The sequence below is a fragment of the Sander lucioperca genome, chromosome 15 (genome assembly GCF_008315115.2).
Source record: "Sander lucioperca isolate FBNREF2018 chromosome 15, SLUC_FBN_1.2, whole genome shotgun sequence".
Classification (NCBI taxonomy): domain Eukaryota; kingdom Metazoa; phylum Chordata; class Actinopteri; order Perciformes; family Percidae; genus Sander; species Sander lucioperca.
This window is the reverse complement of record NC_050187.1, coordinates 17,370,288-17,395,058: the sequence shown is the minus strand read 5'-3', so window position 1 is coordinate 17,395,058 and position 24,771 is coordinate 17,370,288. Positions and strand designations below refer to the sequence as shown.

The following is a 24,771-nucleotide window of genomic DNA, read 5'->3' as shown; positions in this document are numbered from 1 at the left end:
CCATTTTCATCATTTCACCATGGCCTCAATATTTTCCTAACCTTAAAGGGTCAGTTCACCCAAATCCCAAAAAACAAACAAATTTCCCTAGTGGTACTGAGCATTCAGTTGGTTTCTTTTTTTATTTGCAAGGGGTTGGAGTTATCCACCGCTGAGACTTCTGCTGCCACCCCAATACAATAGAGGTGAAGAATATTTTAGTTCATGGGAAACTGGGACATTGTTTCTTTTCAGAGTTAACAGCCTACACCAACAATTTTTGCCTTCTTGAAGAGAAGCTGGATTCCTCCCTGCATGTCAAGTTAAAGAAATTATTCAATGTTAAAGAATATTGATTTCAGATGGAGAGGGAGTCCTTTTTGTTGAATGGAGAAACTGTCCCTCTAAATCCCTGCACAACCTTGTTATCAATCCATTGTTAGTCGAAAAAGGCTGTAATGAACTGCAAGTGAAACGACAACCAATAGGCTACTAAAGGCATGAATCTACACTCAGTCCAATGGATATAGATCCTGGGACTGTGTCAAAATAAATACAGCTAGTGTTGAGTTTACGCTACAGTGGAAGCATTTCAGCTGAAAAGACAGACGAAAAATGTATGTTCATAATATTTAAATTAAAAAACTCCCACCACCACTTTCATGCAAAGTTTTCAATAAAATTATTCCAGTAACCCAAAAATCCAGAAAAGATAGCTTTTTTCCTTGGTTAACTCTGAGACAGATAGCCATAAATAAGCTGCTGACGATTCAAGTAGTTAAGTCCTCACTCAGAACGACAACAAAGAATTGCAGAAAGACCAAAAAATAGTTCAATCCTTAGCTTTAAAGTTCAACAAAGAAATATAGCCATCTGCTTTATTGTAATCTTCAGTTGTTTTTTGAACCATTTTCTCTTTGTTTCGTTAGGGTCTGTCTGTGTGTGTGTGTGTGTGTGTCCCTATGGTGAAGGGGAGGGTGCATTGAAATCATCTGTCTAAACAGTTCTGTGTGTGGAGCATGAGCACCTGTTTCTGTGGACCGGGTGTCTTGAACTGTTGGTGTGATGTTTCAACAAAAACCTCAAAGTAGCTGTGCTTTAACCTTCATTTAGTTAAAAAAAACAGTAATAAAATATGGATGTGGCACATATGCATTTTCAACACGAGCAGATCCTCAGTGTGTTGTGGATAATGGAGGAACTATAGATACTATACCGATAAGACTGTTAAACCATGCATGTGAAAGTTTAGTGGGTGTTAAATGTGTTGCCTTCCACAGAGCTGTGTAGTATTGCGACATGGCTCTTCTGACTAAAATAGTATGTGCATGGAGAATGTTGCTGTAAAGGCCTGCCTTTACAGCTGAGAGCTGTCACTTTATTATTTCGGATCATCTGTAGCCTAATCTTCACATAACACATGTCTAATGTGCTGTGGGGTATTGTGTGATGCGGGTTAGAGTTTTGTTTTGTATCAAGATGAATTATGTGTTAAGGGTTATTAAGGGGTATTGTTCCGATATTTTCTTTTAAGCTTGAATTACTGCTAATAACACACACAAAGACACCTTAAAAGCAAATCCATATGAATAAGGGCTTTTATTCAGAAATTGTGATGAAATGACAATACATCAAACGGTGTCTAATTCCCGCACCTGGCTGAGTTAAAGTAGAGTTTGTTTAAACCCCCGCAGGGCAGTTATTCGCACTAATATGAAAGCTTTCAGTGTGTGTTCCTCGTGTTTCCTGAAGTCTCTGTCAGTGCATTTCAGTAATAATGACAGAGTGGGAGGGCTACTTGGTGCAACTAATAAGGACCGCGATCTAGCAGGCGATCCCACTGTGACTTTTATTTCCAAGTCCTGGAATCCGGAATCAGACTGATCGTAATCACACATGGATTATACTCTTTTCGCAGCTTTTTATTTGTTTCTGCCTTAGAGGAAACTTTCTCACAAACTGTAAGTACTTATATAGACCGAAAATAATTCCACAAAAATCGGCTTGATGTAAATATCAGCGTGTTAACCTATTGAAAACCCCTTTATAACGGACTCCTTTTGCCTCTTTTGTCGCTCGTTATTAAAGTGTTTTATTTTTCCCGCATGGTTTGATCTTTCTAACTTGTGTATTTACCGGGACCCATTCCTTATGAACAGATTATTTCTGATTAATGAACGCTCTGCAGCAGTAAGCATGTACCGTATTGCATCACTTGTTAACAGCAAATTGCGAAATGTGGCGGACAGTTAAAGAATATCAACCGCTTCATATCGTGTTAAAAAAAATCAAAACACTATGCAGCCAATCAGCGGTTGCGCAGAGAAACACGCTTCTTTGAATATTGCAAAGTGTTACAGTGAAGTTATTGCCATTGACCGAAAGTGGCTCAATGAATGATGGACAGACAGGATAGGGTAACTTCGCTGTTGAAGGTTTAGCATTCTGCACCCTCTCTCAAACTGTGAGATGTGAGGGAAAATAGCCTACAAAAATGAAATGAAATCCATGCAGATGGTGCAGCAGCGTTGCTGTACACTAAACTACATGAGCGAAAAAACATGTGGACTTAAAGTACCAATTTACCTCCTACAGAATCCTTAATATGAAAATGTACCTAATGTTGTCGAGTAACTGTGACTCCAGGCTTTATAGTTGCTTGTATTGCATGCATTTTCAGAAATGACGGAATAACATTACGCCTTACACAGACGGAGGAGGAGAAGGAATGTGACACCTCTGTAGTGCTGCTTGTCTATGGCCCATGCATGGTTGTAGTTGTAATTGGCACAGTCACTTCATCTCCAAACGCCATGATACTGTAGGCCTGCATGCAAAACTTGATCCAATGGAAGAAGGCATGCAAGTGCTTGCAGCATGTACGGGAATTAATCATTGGGGCAAGATTAATTTGCATAAGACAGCAGCAGTTAAAGAAGGAGAGTGTCATAAAAAAATAACATTGGTCACTTTGTGTGACTGTGCATATAAATTAACTAAATGTGGCTTTATTGTGGTCTATCCAGGTCAAGTTCAGCATTCAGCTCTGTCTTCTATCATTTCTTCCCCAGTGGGAATAGATATATGTGCACCAGAAAGGAAGGATTATAGTCTTTGTAACGGGATTAAAGTTGGGTTGTCACAAAACTACATTACATACTGAAAAAAAGCACCTTATTCATTACGAGTTATGATTTGCTACTTCATGTTATGTGGGATTGACGAACAGATGTGACCCATTCTGTTGTTTATAAGAGAATAATCACAAAACCAAATAGATTTTAGATTTATGTATTCAGTGTCACGCCTAGATAATGTGCGAACCACGTTTGTGGGCTTCTGTTGAGTTTCTTCTTTCTTTTTGAAGTCCTTAAAAGTTCTTGAAAAAAACAAATGCCTGAAATGATTTTTTTTTCTTTTTGTGTTCAATCATCATCACTATTCTGGCAGTGCACCAATTTTTGCAAGCGAAGCAATCCAGAAGTTACTGAAAGTATTTGCTAAAATTAATTGACTTCACTTGCTATCGAGGATCGCTCTGCCCTAAAACAATTCTTGCCTTCTTTGCAATGGCATGAGAGAAATGGAGAAGATTTGATTTACTTGTAACTGGAGGTTTCCAGGTTTGATCCTTGCATGTGACATCCTTGAACAAAACACTGCTGACAGCTTACAGATCAAAACACAACAACAGACTGTTAATAGAGTACAACAGAAACAAAGATTAAGGGTTGGCATTAAGACTAAAACACAAAAGATACATGAGGAGCCAATTAGCATATTTTAAATATATTGAACTTCTTATTTAGAATATAGATACATTTGGAGAAAGTAAAATAATGATAAAAACATGCCTACTTGTATCTTAACATGCAACATACTGCATTTAGATCAACATCTGATTTAGTAATATCTCCCCATTGTGTTGTCTTTATCTTGTTGTTGTTGTTGTTGTTGTTGATTGTATTCTGAAGTCAAGCACAGTCCCACAGCTAATTTGTGATGATGATGACATACTGAGCTAAGGAATTACAAACTGTCTATAGAGAACAAGAGGCAGCTTGGCTTGCTAGTTAACAAACCGAAATCTTAACATAAACGTTGCTTAGTGTATAATGATTTAACTGCAGTATAGACATCTCCATTCATCACTGTATGGCAGGTGTTCATGAAAACTAATGAATGAAGGACTCAGAAGTGCATTCTCCAGATTGAGTAGCTTTTCATAAACACACAGAGAGGCTTTTGGGACATACAAGTGGGCATTAGAGTGGAGGTTTAAAATAGGAGAATTAATATGATTTACAGTCCACAGTAATAAAATAAGTTGCCCATAATCATAAGTAGTGGATTTAAAATAAAAATAAATGCCCTGATTTGAGGACAAGTATTAGAACATTGTGAAATATGATTGCAGCTAGATATGAAGGAGTGAAATCTGAAGTTGTATCCATCTAGTTTGCAGACACCATCCTGCTGTACTGTCCCCCCTGTTTCTACAACATGCTCACCATTTCTAACAAACACACTCACCAACATCACACATGTCACCTCCAAAATGATCAGCTCCCCTACACCCAACATCTCAGACCTGAACGAAGGAGCCATCACACGGCCTGCCCTCACCATTGTCAATGACACTAATCGCCCTCTATATCCACACTTTACACTGCTGCAGATACATCTGACCGCAGATACAGGACTCTGAGATGTAGAAGGACTCGCTTTGGAAGAAGTTTTGTCGCTTCTGCCATAGCACTGCAGAACAAACCATCTCACCGACCTTGTATAAATCCGGTGTCGTCATTGTAAATGTGCTTGTTTCTATGTGTCTATCTACCTGTCTTTAGGTTATCTGTTGATGTATGTGTCCATATTGCCATGTGCATGAAACAGACTGTGAAAACAAATTATACATATCTATCTAAATCTATCTAAACTAGCTGAATGAATCCAAGTCAAAGATTATATTGCACCTGTCAGCATTTTAGTTTATAAGTTTCTAATAAAGATCAGTAAAGCCACATTGTTTGTCTGTGTCTCTGTCTATAAGTTCTACCTTTGTTGTCACTTATATGTGGGCAAATATTTAATTAAGATTAGCATAAGGCACGTGTTTCATTCTTTCTTTTTCTTTTTTTAACCAAGTATTAATATTGAATTGAACAGGATTGTAAAATAAAAACTGTTCTGTTTGCATCCAGGTTTTCACGTGGGACTGCTTCCTGGTGTCAGAACCATGATATGCTTGTTAAGATGGACTGTGTTCCTTTGGACTATAAATTTCATTCCTTGCACATTTGGAATGTCAGTGAATGAACGACCAGGTATGTGTGTTTGTTGTCCTCCACCTTTTGTCCTGCAACCTCTGTCTTTTTGTGTCATTTTTAAAAACATATAAATAGTTAAGCATACAAATATCAGTTGTAGTCTTTCTCTTAAATGTTCTGGTATCAACATAAAGCAGACACTTGTTATCTATAAAATAAATTGTCTCTCAATAATGTCGAGGTAAAGAACCGATAGATAGTTACACAAATGGCAGATAGATAGACAGTTCAATATTTACATCCCAAATCCATGTGTACAAAATATATCTGTTTTTTTTGTTATTTATGTTTTACAAAACATTTATGGTTTACAATGAAAAACCCACCCTTTGTCATGCTAATATTTGGGGAATGCAGTTTGTTTGTTTGGAAAAGACTGATGCGTGATTTACACTAGCCGCAGCCAAGCTGGCGCACGCCATCCTGAAGTCAAAATGACGTAGATCTTGCCGGCGCGCCCGGATTTATAGCGCGCGAGTAGAGGTCGCGCAGCACTCTTTTTTTTTTCAGCGGCGCGCGACAAAGTGGAAACAGAAAGCATGAACGAGCTCCTGGGCAACCGGATGCCAGGACTCTGAGTGACTGCAAGTCTCTCTTGTAAACTTGAGTTAAGATGAGTTCTTTTATGGGGAATGAAAGGCTTGATCCGACGAAGTAGGTCATCAAATCAAATCGAAGCATTGACGTCAATGCTGCTGCCAGTTCTGCCGTTGTTTACCTTTTTCTTCTTCTAGTCTGTAGAAAGAGCAAAGTCGGTAGCCTTTCCTCATTAGCGCCACCTCTGTTCAGGAGAAGACTGCAACTAGTGTCGCGACCACCAGCACGATTCATGACGTCACATTTGCGCGCGCCAGCTGGGCTGCGGCTACTGTATAACATGCCTGAGAGTGTGACAGCTTGAACCAAAACTTTAGACTTGTAAAAATGTTATGGGTCTATCAGTATTCATAAAGGCAGTTTCCATTTTATTTTCAGTAAGGCAGATCTAGGCTTGCCTCTAAATTACGTCTTAGAGTCTTGTCACTGTTGGTTATTTTATAAGTTTAAACTAAAGTTTTGAAGATTAATGAAAAGTTTCTCATGAAGACGTTTTGTTTTTCAAATCAAAATATAAATGAACATCTGTACCCTGGCACAACCAATTTCTTGGTGGCTTTCCTCCAGATGGCTCATGTCCCCCTCTGAGTGTAGAGGAGCACAGGTTTTCTGATATCTTAGATCGTCCCCTGGAAATCCAAGGTATGTTCAAGTTCTGAATCAACACAATTGCTTTGTGAATAAGTCAACATTGGCTTCTTTAAATCTAGTGACACATTGTAAACCTGTTTCACAGGATTTGATCTCACTGAAAAGTTTCTTCTCCGAAAGGGGACAATCACAGAGGACCTGCCGTCATTTCGTTTAGGAAGCAGTCCACTCATAAAGCCAACAAAGTGAGTAGCATCCTTGTGTGTATTTGCATGTTTGTGTGTTTATTTTCTGCATCATTTGGGTTTAGATGTTTTACTCTGGTTCCTTATAACATTTAAGGATAACTCAGACAGACAGCCTGCATGTCAGTCAGACCCGGTAAATAATCTCCTTATATGCTACTTAATTTCTACCACTCTCATGCTCTTGCTATAAGATGCAGCCACTCATGTGTGGCAGAGACACAGTGCACACAGAGGCGCAGTATTAAACTGCAATATTCATTTGGATTACTACCTTGGCTATTGCTATTTTTCTCTCTCATGCACAGGTTCTGAATATGGAGGTTATGTATTACAACTCAAATATTGCAAGACCTCATAATACTGTAAAAAAAAATAAAAATAAAAAAATAAGCTAAAACATTGCTGCTATCATAGATCTCTGCTGTGCAGACCATGATGAGGGTTTAAGCTTGCTTTCCTTCAGATCTGGTGATATTCTAAGACAAAAACAGTGTAGCCATTACTGGATTTCATGAAAGGGCTGCCTTGAGGCAACCCAGATATACCCTGCTCAGAGCAATAGTTCCATTTGCCTTTGATAATAAGGGCAAGCTGTGAGGTGAGCTGATAGACAGGGAATAATTTCAACAGAATTAATATATATTGCGTTTATTCTAGAAATCTCCTAAGGGCAAAAAGTGGGACATAAAGGAACAGAAAAAAAGTTGGAGCATGTATAATAAGACAGGAATATTAAAATAACTACATAAATGTCACACTAAGGTGCCATTTACTGAAGACTTTTATTCCTCCGGTCAACTGGTGGGACCGCTCTGTGACTTTACCTTGATGCTAATATGATGATATAGTCCATCCAGCCATCTTCGTCCGCTTATCCGGTCTCGGGTCGCGGGGGTAGCAGCTCCAGCAGGGGACCCCAAACTTCCCTTTCCCGAGCCACATTAACCAGCTCCGACTGGGGGATCCCAAGGCGTTCCCAGGCCAGGTTGGAGATATAATCCCTCCACCTAGTCCTGGGTCTTCCCTGAGGCCTCCTCCCAGCTGGACGTGCCTGGAACACCTCCCTAGGGAGGCGCCCAGGGGGCATCCTTACCAGATGCCCGAACCACCTCAACTGGCTCCTTTCGACGCGAAGGAGCAGCGGCTCTACTCCGAGCTCCTCACGGATGACTGAGCTTCTCACCCTATCTCTAAGGGAGACGCCAGCCACCCTCCTGAGGAAACCCATTTCGGCCGCTTGTACCCTGGATCTCGTTCTTTTGGTCATGACCCAACCTTCATGACCATAGGTGAGGGTAGGAACGAAAACTGACCTGTAGATCGAGAGCTTTGCCTTCTGGCTCAGCTCTCTTTTCGTCACAACGGTGCGATAAATTGAATGTAATACCGCACCCGCTGCGCCGATTCTCCGACCAATCTCCCGCTCCATTGTTCCCTCACTCGCGAACAAGACTCCAAGGTACTTGAACTCCTTCACTTGGGGTAAGGACTCATTCCCTACCTGGAGAAGGCACTCCATCGGTTTCCTGCTGAGGACCATGGCCTCAGATTTAGAGGTGCTGATCCTCATCCCAGCCGCTTCACACTCGGCTGTGAACCGATCCAGTGAGTGCTGAAGGTCACAGGCCGATGATGCCATCAGGACCACATCATCTGCAAAAAGCAGCGATGAGATCCCCAGCCCACCGAACTGCAACCCCTCTCCACCCCGACTACGCCTCGATTTCCTGTCCATAAATACTACAAACAGGATTGGTGACAAAGCGCAGCCCTGGCGGAGGCCAACTCTCACCTGAAACGAGTCCGACTTACTGCCGAGAACCCGGACACAGCTCTTGCTTTGGTTGTACAGAGATTGGATGGCCCTGAGAAGGGACCCCCTCACCCCATACTCCCGCAGCACCTCCCACAGTATCTCCCGGGGGACCCGGTCATAGGCCTTCTCCAGATCCACAAAGCACATGTAGACCGGTTGGGCATACTCCCAGGCTCCCTCCAGGATCCTTGCGAGAGTAAAGATCTGGTCCGTTGTTCCACGACCAGGACGGAATCCGCATTGTTCCTCTTCAACCTGAGGTTCGACTATCGACCGAACCCTCCTTTCCAGCACCTTGGAGAAGACTTTACCAGGGAGGCTGAGAAGTGTGATACCCCTGTAATTGGCACACACCCTCTGGTCCCCCTTTTTGAAAAGGGGAACCCCCACCCCGGTCTGCCACTCCTTAGGCACCGTCCCAGACTTCCACGCAATGTTGAAGAGGCGTGTCAACCAAGACAACCCCTCCACACCCAGAGCTTTAAGCATTTCTGGACGGATCTCATCAATCCCTGGGGCTTTGCCACTGTGGAGTTGTTTAACTACCTCAGCAACTTCCACCAGGGAAATTGACGACAATCCCTCATCATCCTCCAGCTCTGCCTCTACCATAGAGGGCGTATTAGTCGGATTTAGGAGTTCCTCAAAGTGCTCCTTCCACCGCCCTATTACCTCCTCAGTTGAGGTCAACAGCGTCCCATCCTTACTGTACACAGCTTGGATGGTTCCCCGCTTCCCCCTCCTGAGGTGGCGAACGGTTTTCCAGAAGCACCTTGGTGCCGACCGAAAGTCCTTCTCCATGTCTTCTCCGAACTTCTCCCACACCCGCTGCTTTGCCTCTTTCACGGCAGAGGCTGCACTATATGATGATATAGTGGGAATTTGAATTTGATATAATATTTATAAAGGCCTGTTACACTTTTTACAATTCAGTTGTATCAAGAAAGACCAGTGGCTCATATGAACCTGTAGGGGTTGCCAAACTTGGCTTTACTACAGTGACATCACTGTAGTAGAAATCACTGTTTGCATTTAAAAAATGTATTTTGAGATGTTCATTGTTTTGTGACCTTAGGTTGTAACGGGGAAAGAGAACACTGTGTCGTTATTCCGGGAGGGGAGGATATTTTTAGCATTTTTACATGACATGCAACTGTAAATATTTACTGCCACTCTCTGGCTAGGTGAAAGAATCTTAGAGCCAGGTGATTTGTGATCTTCTTCTCTGTTCAGTCAGTCAGCCAAAAATACATTTACTTCAGCCCTTCGCTCAGTCTGGGCCCATAGCGCGAGAAGATGCTGGTTCTCAATGACACTGCTGACAGTGTCATTGGTTATAGTGGCGAGACTGCGTTCCCTCTCATATCCAATTATCTAAGTACTTTGACAGGTGATACTGCATGTCAGCTGAGGAAGGAAAGCGAGGGCAATTGCACGAAGCATGAGGCCCCTCTGCCCCCGCCACAACCACTAAAACATTGCTCACTTTACTCGCAGGATATGCAGCAATAGATGCTCGACTCTCTAGATCTGGCTAATGTTCTGCCAGCTTCTTGGCACAGTACACATTATGGTGCATAGATCAGAGCTGACACACTCAAGGAACATTTGTGTGACAAATTGCCCTACAAAACGAAACATGTATTCAAAATGTGCTCACACAGTATTAAAACAGTGCTGCAGATGCTGTCTGTGCTTTCTTTTTTTTTCTTCTTTTTTTTTTTTTTTTTACTTTTCAGCAAAAGCAGATCAGTAAGTGGTGTTCTTTTCTTTACTTGGTATTTGCAATAAGGTAGCAAGCAGCCTCGTTGGACTACAGTTTTTATAATCCTTGATTTGCAAAACAAAACATAGCCAAATAAAAAGGTAGAATCCACACTCGTCTGTATACATATTTAGACTTATTTGTGCTTTTTGTTGTGTACGTTGTGTGTATGTACTTTGAACATTCTCAGGCCTGTGTGTTCTTTTCTAGTCTGAAAGATTCAGACAAAGTAAATTGTCAGTATGAAGCTCAGAATAAAACGACATAATCAATTTTTCTAATAATTTCTCCTCAACATAATAACCATTGTACATTTTGAAATGGGACTGAAATTAACACTTCCTTTGAATGTGATCACAGGGTCTCATAATGTGGTTTGTGTGACTGGGATACTATATCATCAAAGAAATTCATAATAAGTAAAATGTTCAATGGGAAACAGTAAGCTTTTTTCATATTATATGTAGATGCTAAAGATACTGTAAAATGTAGCGTGAAATGTAGATACAAAGGAGCCACTGATGCTGAGATATAGTGTATCACATCACCAGGGTTTGTGTTTGTTTATCAATCTGTGGCTTCAGTGGTTTGTGACTGTCGTGTCAGCTAATTAATCATATGGGTTTTACTGCAATCAATGCTGTTTAGCTGACTCACTCGTTTTTTTAAAGTCATAAACATCCAAATTATTATAAACAGTGCTTGTCTGTATTTTTTGATTTTGTATTAAGAAATACTGTATATTTTGTAATTATATACGTTGACGTCAATGGCCTAACGTGCAAGCAGCTTGAAGCGCTTTAAAAATACTTAACAGACATCCAGGCAGATAGGAACAGTTGAGTGATTTTAATGGTAAAATGATGATTCAAAGGCTTACAGGCAAAGGCAGCAAATCCAAACAGAAGTAGCAGAGAATCCACAGGTGAAAGGTACAGAGTCAGTTTCAGGTAGAAGAGGCTGGAAAGCAAAGGCATGAAGCAACACTGACGGAAAATGTGGAAATGTGCTGGTATAAATATTGTGTGGTGAGTAGGATGTACAGTAAGAGTGAGGGGACTTGGACTTTTGGAAAAGTCTGAGGGAATCTGATGGGTGGATGGAGAATGGCAGGCCTTGAAAGTAATGCATAGGCCTGTGGGAAGTATGAAGTGGCTGGAGACAGGGACAGAGGGACAACTGAGACAGCTGCTTTGACAACTTGTTTGATAGTCATAGCAGCAGTTTAGTTGTGACAGGGATTTTCTACCAATTTACAATTCCACATTCCATGTTGATTGGAGGTAACAAATGACTGAAATTATTTTACAGCATGTATAGTCATGGTTGCAGATCACACATTTTTGAAATTGTCTGTTATCTGTGGCTTGTTGCAATGACAGTGTTATTTCTCCATTATGTACGTGTGCAGAGGAACACTTATTTACACTGGAATGATGATAACATAGCAGTCTCACACATCTCAGCTACACACATGCACACTCAGTTGTATAACGACTCTTCACTGGTAAGAAATCCTTCTTCCAGATCACAGGCGTGCATTCGATTTGGCTTGATCAGTGGCTTCTATTATTCTATTATGCTGGCAATTATTGCACTTCCACATTTCAACAGGAAATGGGAGTCATGCTGTGAGGAAGTTAGAGTCCTTGCTTGCATGGATGATGCATTTAGTGTATAAACTGACATGGTTGAGCCCACTTTGATCTGTTGAAGGATTGAGTGTCAGCGATAGGGATGTGAGCCAACTAGGCTAACGTTTGAGGTTTGATTGTTTCAGCTACAGCAATCTGATTCCTCCGACTCATTTAAAGAATCCTGCTGGATAGGATTTCTCACAAGCCAGGACACTAAAGCGGCTTCCAGGAGATTTTCTACCGGACCGGTAGTGTTGCTGTGACATTCTGTCAAAATATTGTCCCTATTTATACAAGGACTAGTGTCAGCCAAGCAATATGCATGGTCTAAGACATTTTCCTAGAGTGGTGATAGTTTCCAGAAAGCACAAGGAACGCCTCCTTATAAAAATGGAATTAATTCTTATTATAACTCTTGTGGAAGTTCTGTTATCTTTTGTGCTTCTCCTGATTATTGCTATGGATGTTCACTATTTTACAATATACATTACGTACAGTATGCACAAGTAACTCTTGCCTTAAAGACACGTCACTCATCCCTTCTTTTTTTGCTGTTCCTTTCTGCTCTTTGAATAATTTGGCCTGGCACATTGTAGAATCAAACCCTGTAGTATACAAATGGCACATGACTTTGATTGAATACATGTTCTCCAAAATCTGCCAATGTAAATTAGTTATATATAAATGGAACTTTTAAGAGACAGGGTTGGCAACATCACATACAGTACAGTACATTTTAAAAGTTGTTTTAGCATTGTAGCATGAGAGCAGAAGATGAATAAAGTTCCTTTTGGTTCACTCATTATCACTTACCTAAACTTGCAGACTAGCGTTTTGGCAGACTTGGAATAACTAACCTACACGAGCTCCGGGTTTAGCCATTTAGCCACAGATGGCAATCAACATGAGGTCAAGAACTTTAACCCTCTACTGCCTCACAGATCAAGTGTGCCGCACATTAGACAGACCGTGTTTTGAAATAAGAGCAGACTTAGTTGGGACACTTTGTAAAGAAGAGTGTAAACTCCAGGGCTCAAACAGAAAACAGCCCAGCAGTGTATTTCACAGAGTATTTTAGTTATATTAAACCCGCTTAAATGTATTATGTTTTTATAATATGCAGTGTAGTGCAAAGGCTCTTGGAGTTCTCTTTTACATTTTTCTTTTATGTTGCTCCCTGCCTCTTATAATAATGTGTAATACATTTGGTACAAGCAGTTACTCTACATGCAGCATGTCAATTTTCTGTGTTGAATTTATTTTATAAATCCTCATTTTTATAAATTGCTCTGCCATTTTTCATATTGATTTGCAGCTGAAATAGTCCTTTAGCCCTTGGGCAACAAATAACCTTTCCAGCCCTTGGCCTCTCAAAGAGGCATTTTTTCAGAAGCTTTAACATGGTGTATTTATCATTTTAGTCATGTACCATTTACACTGAAATCTCAAAGAATTCATGGGACACAATAGAAGAGGGTATGAAGCTCTGAGAGAATAGGAGATGATATATTGAAGTGAAAACTAATTTCCAACCTGTCTGAAGAAACTCTCTCTCTCCCTCCCCCAGGCTGTGCTCTGCCTTCTCAATGACCTTATCATTGCATTATTATTATTTTTGCTGATCTTGATTTATTATGTTTATGCTCTTCCACTTTTGACTGTTAATCTGAATCTGAGCTAGGGCTAGGGTTAGAGTATTTTGAAGGTTACAATGTTTAGTTTTGTTGACGCAATGTATAAAATTAGGAAGGGAGTGGGGGTGTGGGTTTAGAGAGGAGTTACTGAATAAGCTGTAATTCATTTGAGAGTGAGTGTGATTTGAAATATGATGATGTTTTTCCTATATATTCCCTACTTTTTCTTTGCATAGTTTGCTTCTGCTGGAACACATTTTCAGCTGTGAACACAGACTTGTTATTTGACTTTACAGAGCAGCTGAGGTCATACACATAAATCTATAACTGCAGTGCATGCGGCATCTATAACTCTGTAACTGTAGCACATGGTATCTCAGTGAGGTAAAAGGTTGGCCTATGAGAGTTTGGATCAATTTCTACATGTTTTCATTATCTCAAAGACAGGGAAGCCAGTATAAAATTCATCAAGCTAAATGGAATCAAGTTTGTCAGGTTTATTTATGTGTAAGGCTTGGCAGCAGGAGGATATTGAAATGTTTTATTGATCATTGAAGTTGATTGGCGGCTTCATTGTTCAGCCATCGAAAGCTTTAAAAGAGTTTACATTCAACATTGAGAAATTACACTTGACACTGTTATCTTTCATTTTCTTATTGTTTTAATTATATATTTAATATGTATATTCTGTGATGTTTTTTTAGAGTAATATTCCCAAATGGGCTTTCGGGTGAATACTCCCTTGTCACTATCTTCCGGGTAAGAAGAACTACAAAAAAAGACCGCTGGTATCTCTGGCAGATATTCGACCAGTCGGGAGGCAGTCAGGTGGGCCTCACTGTATGTTTTAATGTCACATATCAGTTTCAGTATCTACAAGTGTGCTAGAATATCATGGGATGGATGTTTGTTTCTTTGCTCCTCAGGTATCTGTTGTGGTTGATGGTGGCAAAAAGGGGGTGGAGTTTTCTTTCCAGGGCCAGCTAAAGAATGCTCTCCGCTACACATTTAAGAGCCGTGACCTACATGCCCTTTTTGATCGCCAGTGGCACAAGCTGAGCATTTCTGTACAGAGCAACATAGTCTCCATTTACATGGACTGCAAGCTAATAGAAAGCAAACAGACTGATGAGAAGGACAGCTTTGACCCCAGTGGGCGCACTCTCATCACTACACGAGTGGAGGATGGACGACCTGTAGATGTATGTCCCACACACACTTTGTGAAAATGTTTTTTTTTTGTCTTTAGCTAAATCTACACAGTATTATTTAGGGTTTTACCAGTTTTTGATGCAGTAGTTTTGTTACTCATATCCATCAATAGTGTACTATCTTCACAGACATTTGTAAAATGCACTCCCAGTGCTTTCAAAAACATGCCTCAGGGGCATATTTGCTTAATCTCTGTAAATCCTCTATTGTGTCAAATGTGTTACGCTCATTCTTAGAGATGCCCCCAAAGTGCTAAAAGAAACATGAGATCCATTATTCCTTTTGGTCACCCAATGCCTCTGAGTAGAACTTGGCTTAAGTAGCATTAACAGCTGAATTTTTCATCCATGTGATTTGTAAAGATGTAAGGCACATCTGAAAAAAATGTAGAGTTCAAGTTTTGCTCTGACGCAACTGCAATTCATGCAGACGTTGAAGCTCTTTTAAAAATATATATTTAGATTTAAATCGGATGTTTTTGAAGTGTTTTTCTGGCAATGGGAATGGCAATGTTAGGACAACTTCAAGCTACAACAGTTGACAATTGATCAAATTGCACTTGTCTTAACCAGTGAAGAGCAGACCTTTATCAGTAAAAAGAGGGGCACGATGTGATCATGAATCTGTTGTATTATGCTGTAATGGTCCCTTAATGAGAACTCTTTTCCACAGATTGAGCTGAAACAAATTCTAATCTACTGTGACCCTTATATGGCCGAAATGGAAAATTGCTGTGAGCTATTGGAACCAAAGGTAAAACGCTATGATGTTTTACCAAAACAATAATACCAACTGTTTATTCTAAATAAAATGACAACAAGTAATGAGTACTAATCATTTTTTACAAAATGTCCTATATCATATATAATTCATTTCACATCAAAATTAATAAATGAGAATATACAATATATGTTTTTCTGCTAAATTATGAGACCTATTAAATCACATTCACCATTTGTCTTGGTGTAGTCACTCTTGGCATAGACTGTAGTAGCTTGTATTTTGACCTACGCGGTGTGATCAGTGTGATCAGACAAAAGTGTACGTTTTTGGTCTTGTCCATGAGGGGACGCGTCCCCAGATAGAAACTTAATAACAGAGATCTTCCATCACCATAGAATCAATAAGAGCTAATGTTACAGTAATTCCAACTGGAGAGATGACCTTTGACCCCTTACTATTACATATCTCCATTTGCATGCTGTCATGTCAGTGTAAAGTTACTCCGAGGAAATTGTCACAACCTTGAGAAGGACTCATCACTGCTTGTCTGCTTAGTACTTTCTAAGTTTTACCACACAGTTTACCACATTTTATGTTTGTTATTTGCAGAATGATGTAAATATACCTATGCCAGCTAAAACCAAGGTTACCTTGGGTTAAGTGTGTTGCAAGTGTGCTGTGGTGTAGGTTTTGGATGTGTTTTTGTGCCATATAGCAAACATGACAAAGGAAGGTGTCTAAATGGTGACATTTCTGTATCGATCCAGTGTGAAGCCATGAAGACCTTTAATGGGACTTCCCCTCCCCTGGTTACAGCCCAGCTCCCCCAGATGCTGTCTCAGCCGACCTCAGTGTCAATTGACAGATGTCACTGTCCAGCTGAAAAGGTACAATCAATTCCACCCAACAAGGGCCTTTAATTGAGTAAGTGCAGCACTGATTTACACTGCATGTACTCAATCCTTTATAGGCACTAAACTGCCAGTTAAAGGACACATACCAAAATGTCTTTTCTTTGAAAGAGGAAGAGGCAGTATAGCCATAATGTATTAGCAAACACGTATTATTCTCCAAAACTGTTCAAGTATGGTAAATATGCACCCTGCGATACATTTGTGAAAATGCAAAAGGGTTCTTTCAACTGCAAATATTAATGTTAGATTAAAATGCTGAATGTGACACAGGTCGTCGTTGCAAATGAGAATTGTTTCTCAATCGACTTACCTGGATAAATAAAGGTTAAATAAAAAATAAATAAATAAAATACCCTCTGCTGCCTTCAAGGAGGGCTTGTAGCTTTCAGGTCCCAATTGGCATTTTAATGTAACATTAATATTTGCAGGTCTGGGGATTAATTAATTTCTGTCAGTCTGGGGATTGAACTGGCAAGCTCCCGGACACAAGCTCACGTCTTTAGCCTTTAGGCTAGGATTGCGAAGATCCAGGACTTAGCCAAAAAATTTGAACATTGACAACTTCTCAGTCCCTCCCCCCTTTCCACTAAAGCCCAAAACGGTCTCCTAAGCCCCTCCCCCCACAAGAGAGAATGAATGTGTGTGCATGAGCAGTGATTGACACACCCTGATTGGTGCATCTGAACAGGGAGCTGTGGATACATAGTGGGTACAGCTCTAAGGTGATGTCCAACTCCACATGTTATGATTTTTAAATTTTGCCTGGAAGTTACAAACATAATTAACTTTTCAAATCAACATTTTGAGGTCCTAGATTAGAACACTATTTTGTTACTACATACTGCATAAATTGGTTATTATATATTAGAATAGGCTTAAATAATACAGATTACACATTTTCACAAGTAACACTTTGACTCTGGACATTCTCGCTACATTGCTTTACTGACAAATAATACATTTCATTTAAAAACATCTTACTTCTTGGGTCCAGAACGGTTTTTCATTCAGAAATCACAAGACTTACATTTGTTGAATTTGCTCTACGATATATTCTGAGAATTAACTTAATCGTATACATAAAACTTTAGTGTGTGAATTAGTTTTCTGTCATACTGTCAATATCATTAAATCATCATATCATAAATGGCCTTATTTAAAGTTTTCTTTCGTATATTGCTGTATATGCAACATTCATAGAATAACAGCTTATACTCTGTGCTTTATTGTAAAGGTTCAAAGTATGCAGTGTCTCATGTTCTCATACAAAATGTAGCACTATGCAATGCAGAAGAAATCCAATAGCAATAGCCACATTTTCTATTTGATTAAATCTTTTGATCCTACTAATGTATACTATGTGCACAGGGAGAAGCTGATCTTCCAGGTGTAGTTGGACTGGCAGGACAAAAAGGGGATAAAGGAGACAAGGTATGGACAACATTTTTATATGCATTTATGTGTTCTTATTTATTTAAAAGTAAACATGCAGGGGCTACATGAATGTTAGAGGTGCAAAATATTCACTGCACACTAGACTTAAGTAGGTGGGCAGCATCATGTTCAACATCCGTGATTCACTTTAAGTCATACATAATTCATAAACATTCATTTAATCATAGAGTGTATTATCACTGGGCCACCGTGCTATGTCCCATGTTGTTATTAACCATACTATTGTTCTCAAATGATACTCAACTGCTGCCATGGGTTTTCTATGTGGCCAGTATCACTGGTTTTCCAGGACAGTGGCCAGGTATAAATTAGGGATGGGCATTTTAAGCAAAAATACTATTCAATAGTGATTTGGGACTATTTGACTATTCTTAAAAAATAGCCCCCCCTGACATGCTCTGCGGAAAAGAGCTGAACTGAACAGGCCACACACATTTTACCTGATGTGGTGGTAAAAACAAGGGAAAATATACAGTACTTATAAGATGAGACGATAGTCGCATGAACTGTCCGATTTTTTATAATTTAATGACTGTTTGAATATTTGAAAATCATTGCCCATCCATTGTCTAAATGTCAAGAATAAGAACAAGTCCCTGTAGGACAAATGTATACTTTGTCAGAAAGCCACTGTCAGAGGAAGAGGATTACATCTCTCTCTCTCTCTCAGCAAGCAAATATCTATGGTGTAGTATCTGACAAAGTTTCAGCCATCAATGTCCTTCAGAGATACTACCTTACAATTACCAAGGTGAATTTTGTTCCAAATCTCACATGTTGTGTGAATTGGGAAATCATGTGTCCCATCACAAAAAATAGGTAGTTAAAAAAGTGAAAGATTCTCTATTTGACAGCTCAATAGACAGGTGAAATTGTAAATGGTAAATGCCCAGTCACTGAAAATTATGGGTGGTGGTTGAAGGACAAGAAAAAAAACATAAATTAACCACCAAATACCCAGAGAAAAAGTGGTATTTTTCCCTAGACAAACTACATTATTTGGAGTATGAAATCAACTTTTAGCTGTCTGTGCAAGGTTAGAAAAAGAACCAGGGTAGAATGCATTAGGCAATGAATGGAATTCATAGGGATGAACAGGTGGTGGTACTGTATGCCTGATAAGATCAGATGGCTTCTGGGGTCAGTGTCCTAATTACCATGATGTGGCTGTGGGATTAAGATATGCAGGATGACTTTTGTTTCTGGCAAACCACTCATTCCTGGAAGGCACAATAGCGACATATATATTAGTGTAAAATCATTATACCTGTAGAGCTCAGGACATGAATATGGGTATTTTTTTGTGCTGTCTACATAGTGAATTGTTCTTACTGTTAAAATGTCATTGTGACAACATATAACTATATATATATATATATATATATATATATATATATATATATATATATATATATATATATATGGTTAGTTAGTTAGTTATAGTTGTAGCTTCAAAGTTTTATTTAATAGTTATTTTAGTTATTATTTTTTATAAATTGTATATGGTTAGGGGACAACTCTGCGCTCTTGTGTGCTATGTGGGAACCCATTGGCTCCCATTTTCTAGTCAGGAAAATAGAATAATATATTTAAAACTGTGTGTATAGCAACAGATTGTACTAATCAGATTTGTAAATGTGTTATAATTGGCCTCTAATGACTCTTAATTGACCTAGCAGGGATGAGCTCTCAAGCTGTAATGCGTCCGTGTATGTGCACTTTGAGTGTGTTGGCGGTGCTGGTGATTAATTACTTGCTGCTAAGTGAAATGACTACTTTCACCAGGCAAGAATGCATCAGGCAATTTTACATTTCATAAAAGGTAGCATGTATAGCAGGCCCTGTGACATGCTCTTTCGCAATTAGACATAAATTCCCTGTGTTAGCTTTGAACCGTAGCCTAAGAGCACATCCAAAGAGACCCTTAGTACACATCTGGTACAATGCTCAACAATGATTTAAACATGATTTTTTTAGGAGGTCATTCCATTTCTTTACCTATCATTTATGCAGTCCAGGTCTTGTGCTATGTTCAGTAGCTCACACTGTTACACCTGAAATCTAATTTAAGGTCTTCAACAAATCAATACTTGGCACCATTTGTTTACTTGCTGAATAACAAAATTCATAACAAATCCTATTACCGGCTTAACACTTAATCAATGAAGTTAAGGAAAACTTGATCAGGGACTACACATTCAAGACTAAGCCCTCCAGTTTAATGGTGGTAAACTGGCACAGTCAACTGATATCACCCCACTGTTGTTTTTACTCAAAAACATTGTTCCACTGTGGATTAATCAATCTAAACCTAGATCTTGCAGCTACTGGTAAATATTTGATTTAATACACTGCATTTCCACAAAAAGGCTTTTATGGCCGCTAAACCAGCACAAATAAGACAAACAGAACCTGTGTAATTCTTAAAGCACCCGCAAAGGATGAAATGCACCCCTAACTGTGCTGCCAAGCAAATAGTGTCTTGGTGCTCTTGCATTTGGTGCAAAAGTGGCCCCTTTCTAGGCAAATGAGCTTCATTGCTAAAATTCACAAAGATCAGTGCTAATAGCCACACACAGTTACAGTGAAATTATTAGTGTCTTCAGAGAGTTGGTGATAATGAAGCGTGTCCTCCACTTCAATGATGCCATCTTCTTTTACAGTCTGAAGGTGTGCCTTTGAAAACACCAACAGCACTGACAGACTGGGATACGGTTTCTCTCTGTCACGTTTAAATTCCTTACCTGCAGTTTTGTGGAATCCCTCTCCGCCTCGTCGAGATTATTATTATTTTTTTCTCTGTGCCATTTGGCCTACTTTGTTCTCAGTAGAAATGCAACATTTGTACTTTACCACATGGATAATTGCAATCAGAGGCAAAAAAAGGGAAATTGCACTCAGCTGCAAAACTTTATGGGCGTGTTTGACCTGTAGTATATTTAGAGTGCTTGAGACGGGGCATATAGCTGTTGCAAGTGATGCGCAATACGTGATGCTATCAGCGGCCCCAATCCATTCTTTGTGAATTCTCCTGTGACAGTGGTGCTTTGGGATTTACCTGATTTAGAGTTTGAATGAGCTACAAGCTACAGTTGCTGTGTTTGATGGACGAATGTGCATTATTTTTGGTGACACACTTTATTTTACCATTTAATAATGCAGGCAGAGCTGATATGATGTCAAACCAGTATGCCATTCACTAACATTAGTTACTATTTAGTGAAGTAAGCAGCTGGAGCAGAAACTTGAAGACGACAAAATGTTACTAATCATCGTGTGAAAATTGTTCTTATGTCTTGTGGGATTTGCAAATGTTCATGTGCTAGTACGACTAAGAGAAAAACATGAGAAAAGTAGTTTATTCTGAGCCATCTGGGCAGTGTATCAGAGATGTCATGCTTTGACACAATCACGTGTAGTAATTGCTTTTCTCTTATTCACTCTGACCTTGTTGCACATTAATTTTTCTGATAAATTATGGTAGCAGTGGACCTCCTGTTTAAGCATATTTAATTCATATTGGTCCCTAAATTTCCAAAGGAGTTCAAGTGACTATAAAACGATGCTGCACTCTTTTAGATTTACATTATAATACATTAAAAAAGGGTAACAAAGTCATAGCAAATACTGTTAATAAGGTAAGCTCCTGAGACTTTCAATTACCAACATGATAATCTCATTCTGTATAATTAAAAAGTAGTCAGAGTATACTTACAGTATTAACAATTTAGCTTGACTTTGTAGAGATTAATCAAAGACATCTGGGCAATTTAGAGCATTTTAAATACCCATAATAAGAAGTGCAGGCCAATCATATTGACCTACACAGAGGGTTTCTTAGGAAAGTGTGTGGGGATTACTTTGTCTGTGTTACTCCAACAGAAAGTACTATCCCGCATTACAGTCAAGAGTTTGACAGAGGATTCTAATGCACTGCAAAGGGATTAAACTGCTATGATTAATCCAGAATCCCTCAGGAAATTAAACAGATAAGGATTGGGTTATAAGAATGCAGCTTACTTGAAAGGAAATCCATTTTCTATGGCCTTGCACATAAACCCTGGTATTACTAGATATACAGCTCCTGCATGTACATTAAAAAAAAACAACAACACAGGCATAATGGTGAAATTAAAACTTATTCCCCTTTTAAAACACCTTTAATTTGTTTTGCACCATTTACAACTCTCCTGCACTTATGGCTTATGTTTTCAATTAGTACCTTCTAATTTAATTTATACCCATTGTACCTCCAAAGTGAATATGGAATGGAAAGTGGAATAATCATCTAATTGCTGAGTCCATGTATTACATCTTTCCCATAGACTAAAAAAATATCTTACCACATTCTTAATATCTTGTCAAAGAACATAATTTTCACGGATCAAATGCTAAGAATTTATAAAAGGTTGACTGGGTGTATTTTCTAGAATAATGGCTTAACCCATGGTATAGAGATGGCATCTCAGTTATTAGGTTTTGCCACAATTCCTTGTTATTCCTAAACAAGCCAGTACTGACAAACAGGGCTTGTAATGAAGATGTGACCATGCATGGGCATCACATTAGCTTGCAGCAATTTCTGTGTGAGCTTAGTTTGTTGAATAGCTATCTACCTCCATCTTCTCTCTCTTAACAACATTGTGGACAATAGGTTTCCTTTTCTCTCCCATTCTGTCTTGTCCTATACAGCCCTGTATAATTTCATAATCCAAAGACATTCAAGCTTTTTTTCCCTTTCTTGCCCTGTCCTGTTTTTTTATACAATTATTAAAATAATACAATAAACCTTAACAAGTTTCCGATTTGTGCTTTCCAGTTGTTACGAAATATTATATATCCTGATCTGCAGCTGCTGAGCCACTATGACAGCAATAACTTGTGGAACAGCTGTAAGAGCAAGATCGCTGCTGAAATGACAAGCTGTCATAAAGCTATTCACTAATGTGTGAACGAGAGACCTTTCACTAACTGTTCTGTGTGTTGTTTCCGTCACAGGGGGACACAGGGGAGGCCGGGCCTTTAGGAAACCCAGGACATAAGGTAGGTAGGCTGCTTACTGATGAAACAACTTTAAAACTTGTGTTGCTTTGCCCTTAAAACTGTGATTAAAGTTGCGATTGACATGAACTCAGTTGGGAGGTTCAGTTTTTGTTTTCTCCCGTTTTGTTTTAGTTTCAAATAGATTTTTGTTTTTACTGCAGGGTTTTCAGATGCAGTCAATAGCCAGTGGCACGTTTTGTTTAGTGATTTATGGAATCTGTCACTGCCCATCTCTGAGATGATTTTCTTCATCATTGGATTGAATCACTGGCTTGCTTTGTGTTGACCCCGTCACAGCAACACAGACAACAAAGCAATCTTAAAATCAAATTAAACCAGCAAGTGGGTGCCTGGTTGGCACAGGGTGAGTGGTGCTGAGACATAAGTTCAGTCCCAAGCAGAGGCATTTCAGAGGCTTGGCCAGGTGCCCCATTGGACACAGTTGGCAGTATTCCTGGGTGGGAAGCCAATAAGGGACTGTGTCCTTGTCGCTGTAGTAGCAACTTCTGCTAGAGGGTTGGACTGCCTATGCCCTGGGGGCTGGGATCTGTGTGTGAAATTCAGTGTTTCAGTTATACCCTCTCGATGAAGCTCTTTGCAGTTGGGTGAAAAGCAAATGGCTTGCTTATCTTGATGCACATTTGAGGTAACTGTCTACAACCTCCCCTGGCCAGTAGCGGAGATAGACATTGCTGTGGAGTTTGACATTTAAATTGGGAGAAAAGTGAATATTTTAATGGAAGCTTTAAGACTTGGCTAAGTGCTCGTTTTATAATTGGATGTTGCTGTTACAATCCCGAAGAACTGAAAAAATAGCCAGATTTCACATGCTCTCACTATTTTGTTGCTTGCGTATTGTGTTCTATGATATTGTCATCAGTAAGATTGTTGACCATCAAAAGTGGAATCTCAGATGCCTGTGGTTATCTCCTATAGTTTGGGTGGGCAGGTCCTGTCACCCGGAAGCAGTGCTTTGTGTAATGCCAGAACATGGGTTTTGTTTCCATGTCTTGAAGTGAGAATGTCATGTAGTACTTTGATGTATTGGAAAGAGAAAGTAGGGGATTGTGATTCTATTCTCAGAAAATATGAAGAAAATACATAACAAAAAAAACATTCATATTCTCTAGATTTTTTTGCATTCAAGTGATCAATTGAACTGCAGATGGTTGTGGAAGCAGTTTATGTATCAGCAGTAAATAGGATCATTCCTGGATGTGGAAGATGGCTTAATCCTGGACCTATCCATAGAAGATGCTAAACTCACGGTGGGGGGACATTTGCCAGTGAACCTTGATATATGGAATATGGAATAACACTTAATGGCACAGCTCTATCCACTTGTGCTTTCTGAGATTAGGTTTAGCAGGCAGCTAAAGCTGTTTCGTTTCACAACAGTGCACAAGAAAAGTCTGCATCAAGTGCAGCACTGGCAGTATTGATATTGATGCTAATGCACAGTACCATGTTTTGTATTGTTTTATACCTAAGCTCAACTCCTCGTCAATTAAGCTTTTTCTGGCTCATATGTCTTCTGGCTTACATGGTGCCATAGGACAAAACCACAGACTCACACATTTTAAGGCTCTTTTGTTAGCCATTTTGTGAGAACAACTATTTCATGCAGCTGTCGATATAATAAGTAATGATATGGTTGCCCTTGGACACTATAAAAGTTTGTTTGAGCTATACTATATGGGCCAGCTGAGGTCATGAAACTGTATAGGTTACACTCTAAAAACAGAGCCAACAAATTCCAAGACATGTCAGACATTTCTGGCAGAGTGTGTGGAAAGGGGCTTGGTAGCTTATAAGAATCAGTGATCA

General features: G+C 39.4%; 1 protein-coding gene across 6 annotated transcripts in view; it reads left to right on the top strand.

Moving 5' to 3' along the window:
• The first annotated feature begins 1,747 nt into the window (after positions 1 to 1,747).
• Positions 1,748 to 24,771, top strand: part of LOC116052437 (collagen alpha-1(XIX) chain) — a 105,240-nt gene continuing 82,216 nt past the window's right edge. For 3 of the 6 annotated variants that reach the window (XM_035992442.1, XM_035992441.1, XM_035992446.1), the window contains exons 1-10: positions 1,748 to 1,940; positions 5,184 to 5,306; positions 6,474 to 6,548; positions 6,643 to 6,742; positions 14,302 to 14,425; positions 14,524 to 14,799; positions 15,482 to 15,562; positions 16,300 to 16,419; positions 17,815 to 17,877; positions 22,900 to 22,944. In XM_035992442.1, coding sequence (XP_035848335.1) covers positions 5,219 to 5,306; positions 6,474 to 6,548; positions 6,643 to 6,742; positions 14,302 to 14,425; positions 14,524 to 14,799; positions 15,482 to 15,562; positions 16,300 to 16,419; positions 17,815 to 17,877; positions 22,900 to 22,944 — 972 coding nt within the window. In that variant the 5' untranslated portion in view covers positions 1,748 to 1,940; positions 5,184 to 5,218. The remainder of the gene's footprint in view (positions 1,941 to 5,183; positions 5,307 to 6,473; positions 6,549 to 6,642; positions 6,743 to 14,301; positions 14,426 to 14,523; positions 14,800 to 15,481; positions 15,563 to 16,299; positions 16,420 to 17,814; positions 17,878 to 22,899; positions 22,945 to 24,771) is intronic. The other 3 variants (XM_035992444.1, XM_035992443.1, XM_035992445.1) reach the window with 1 other exon arrangement.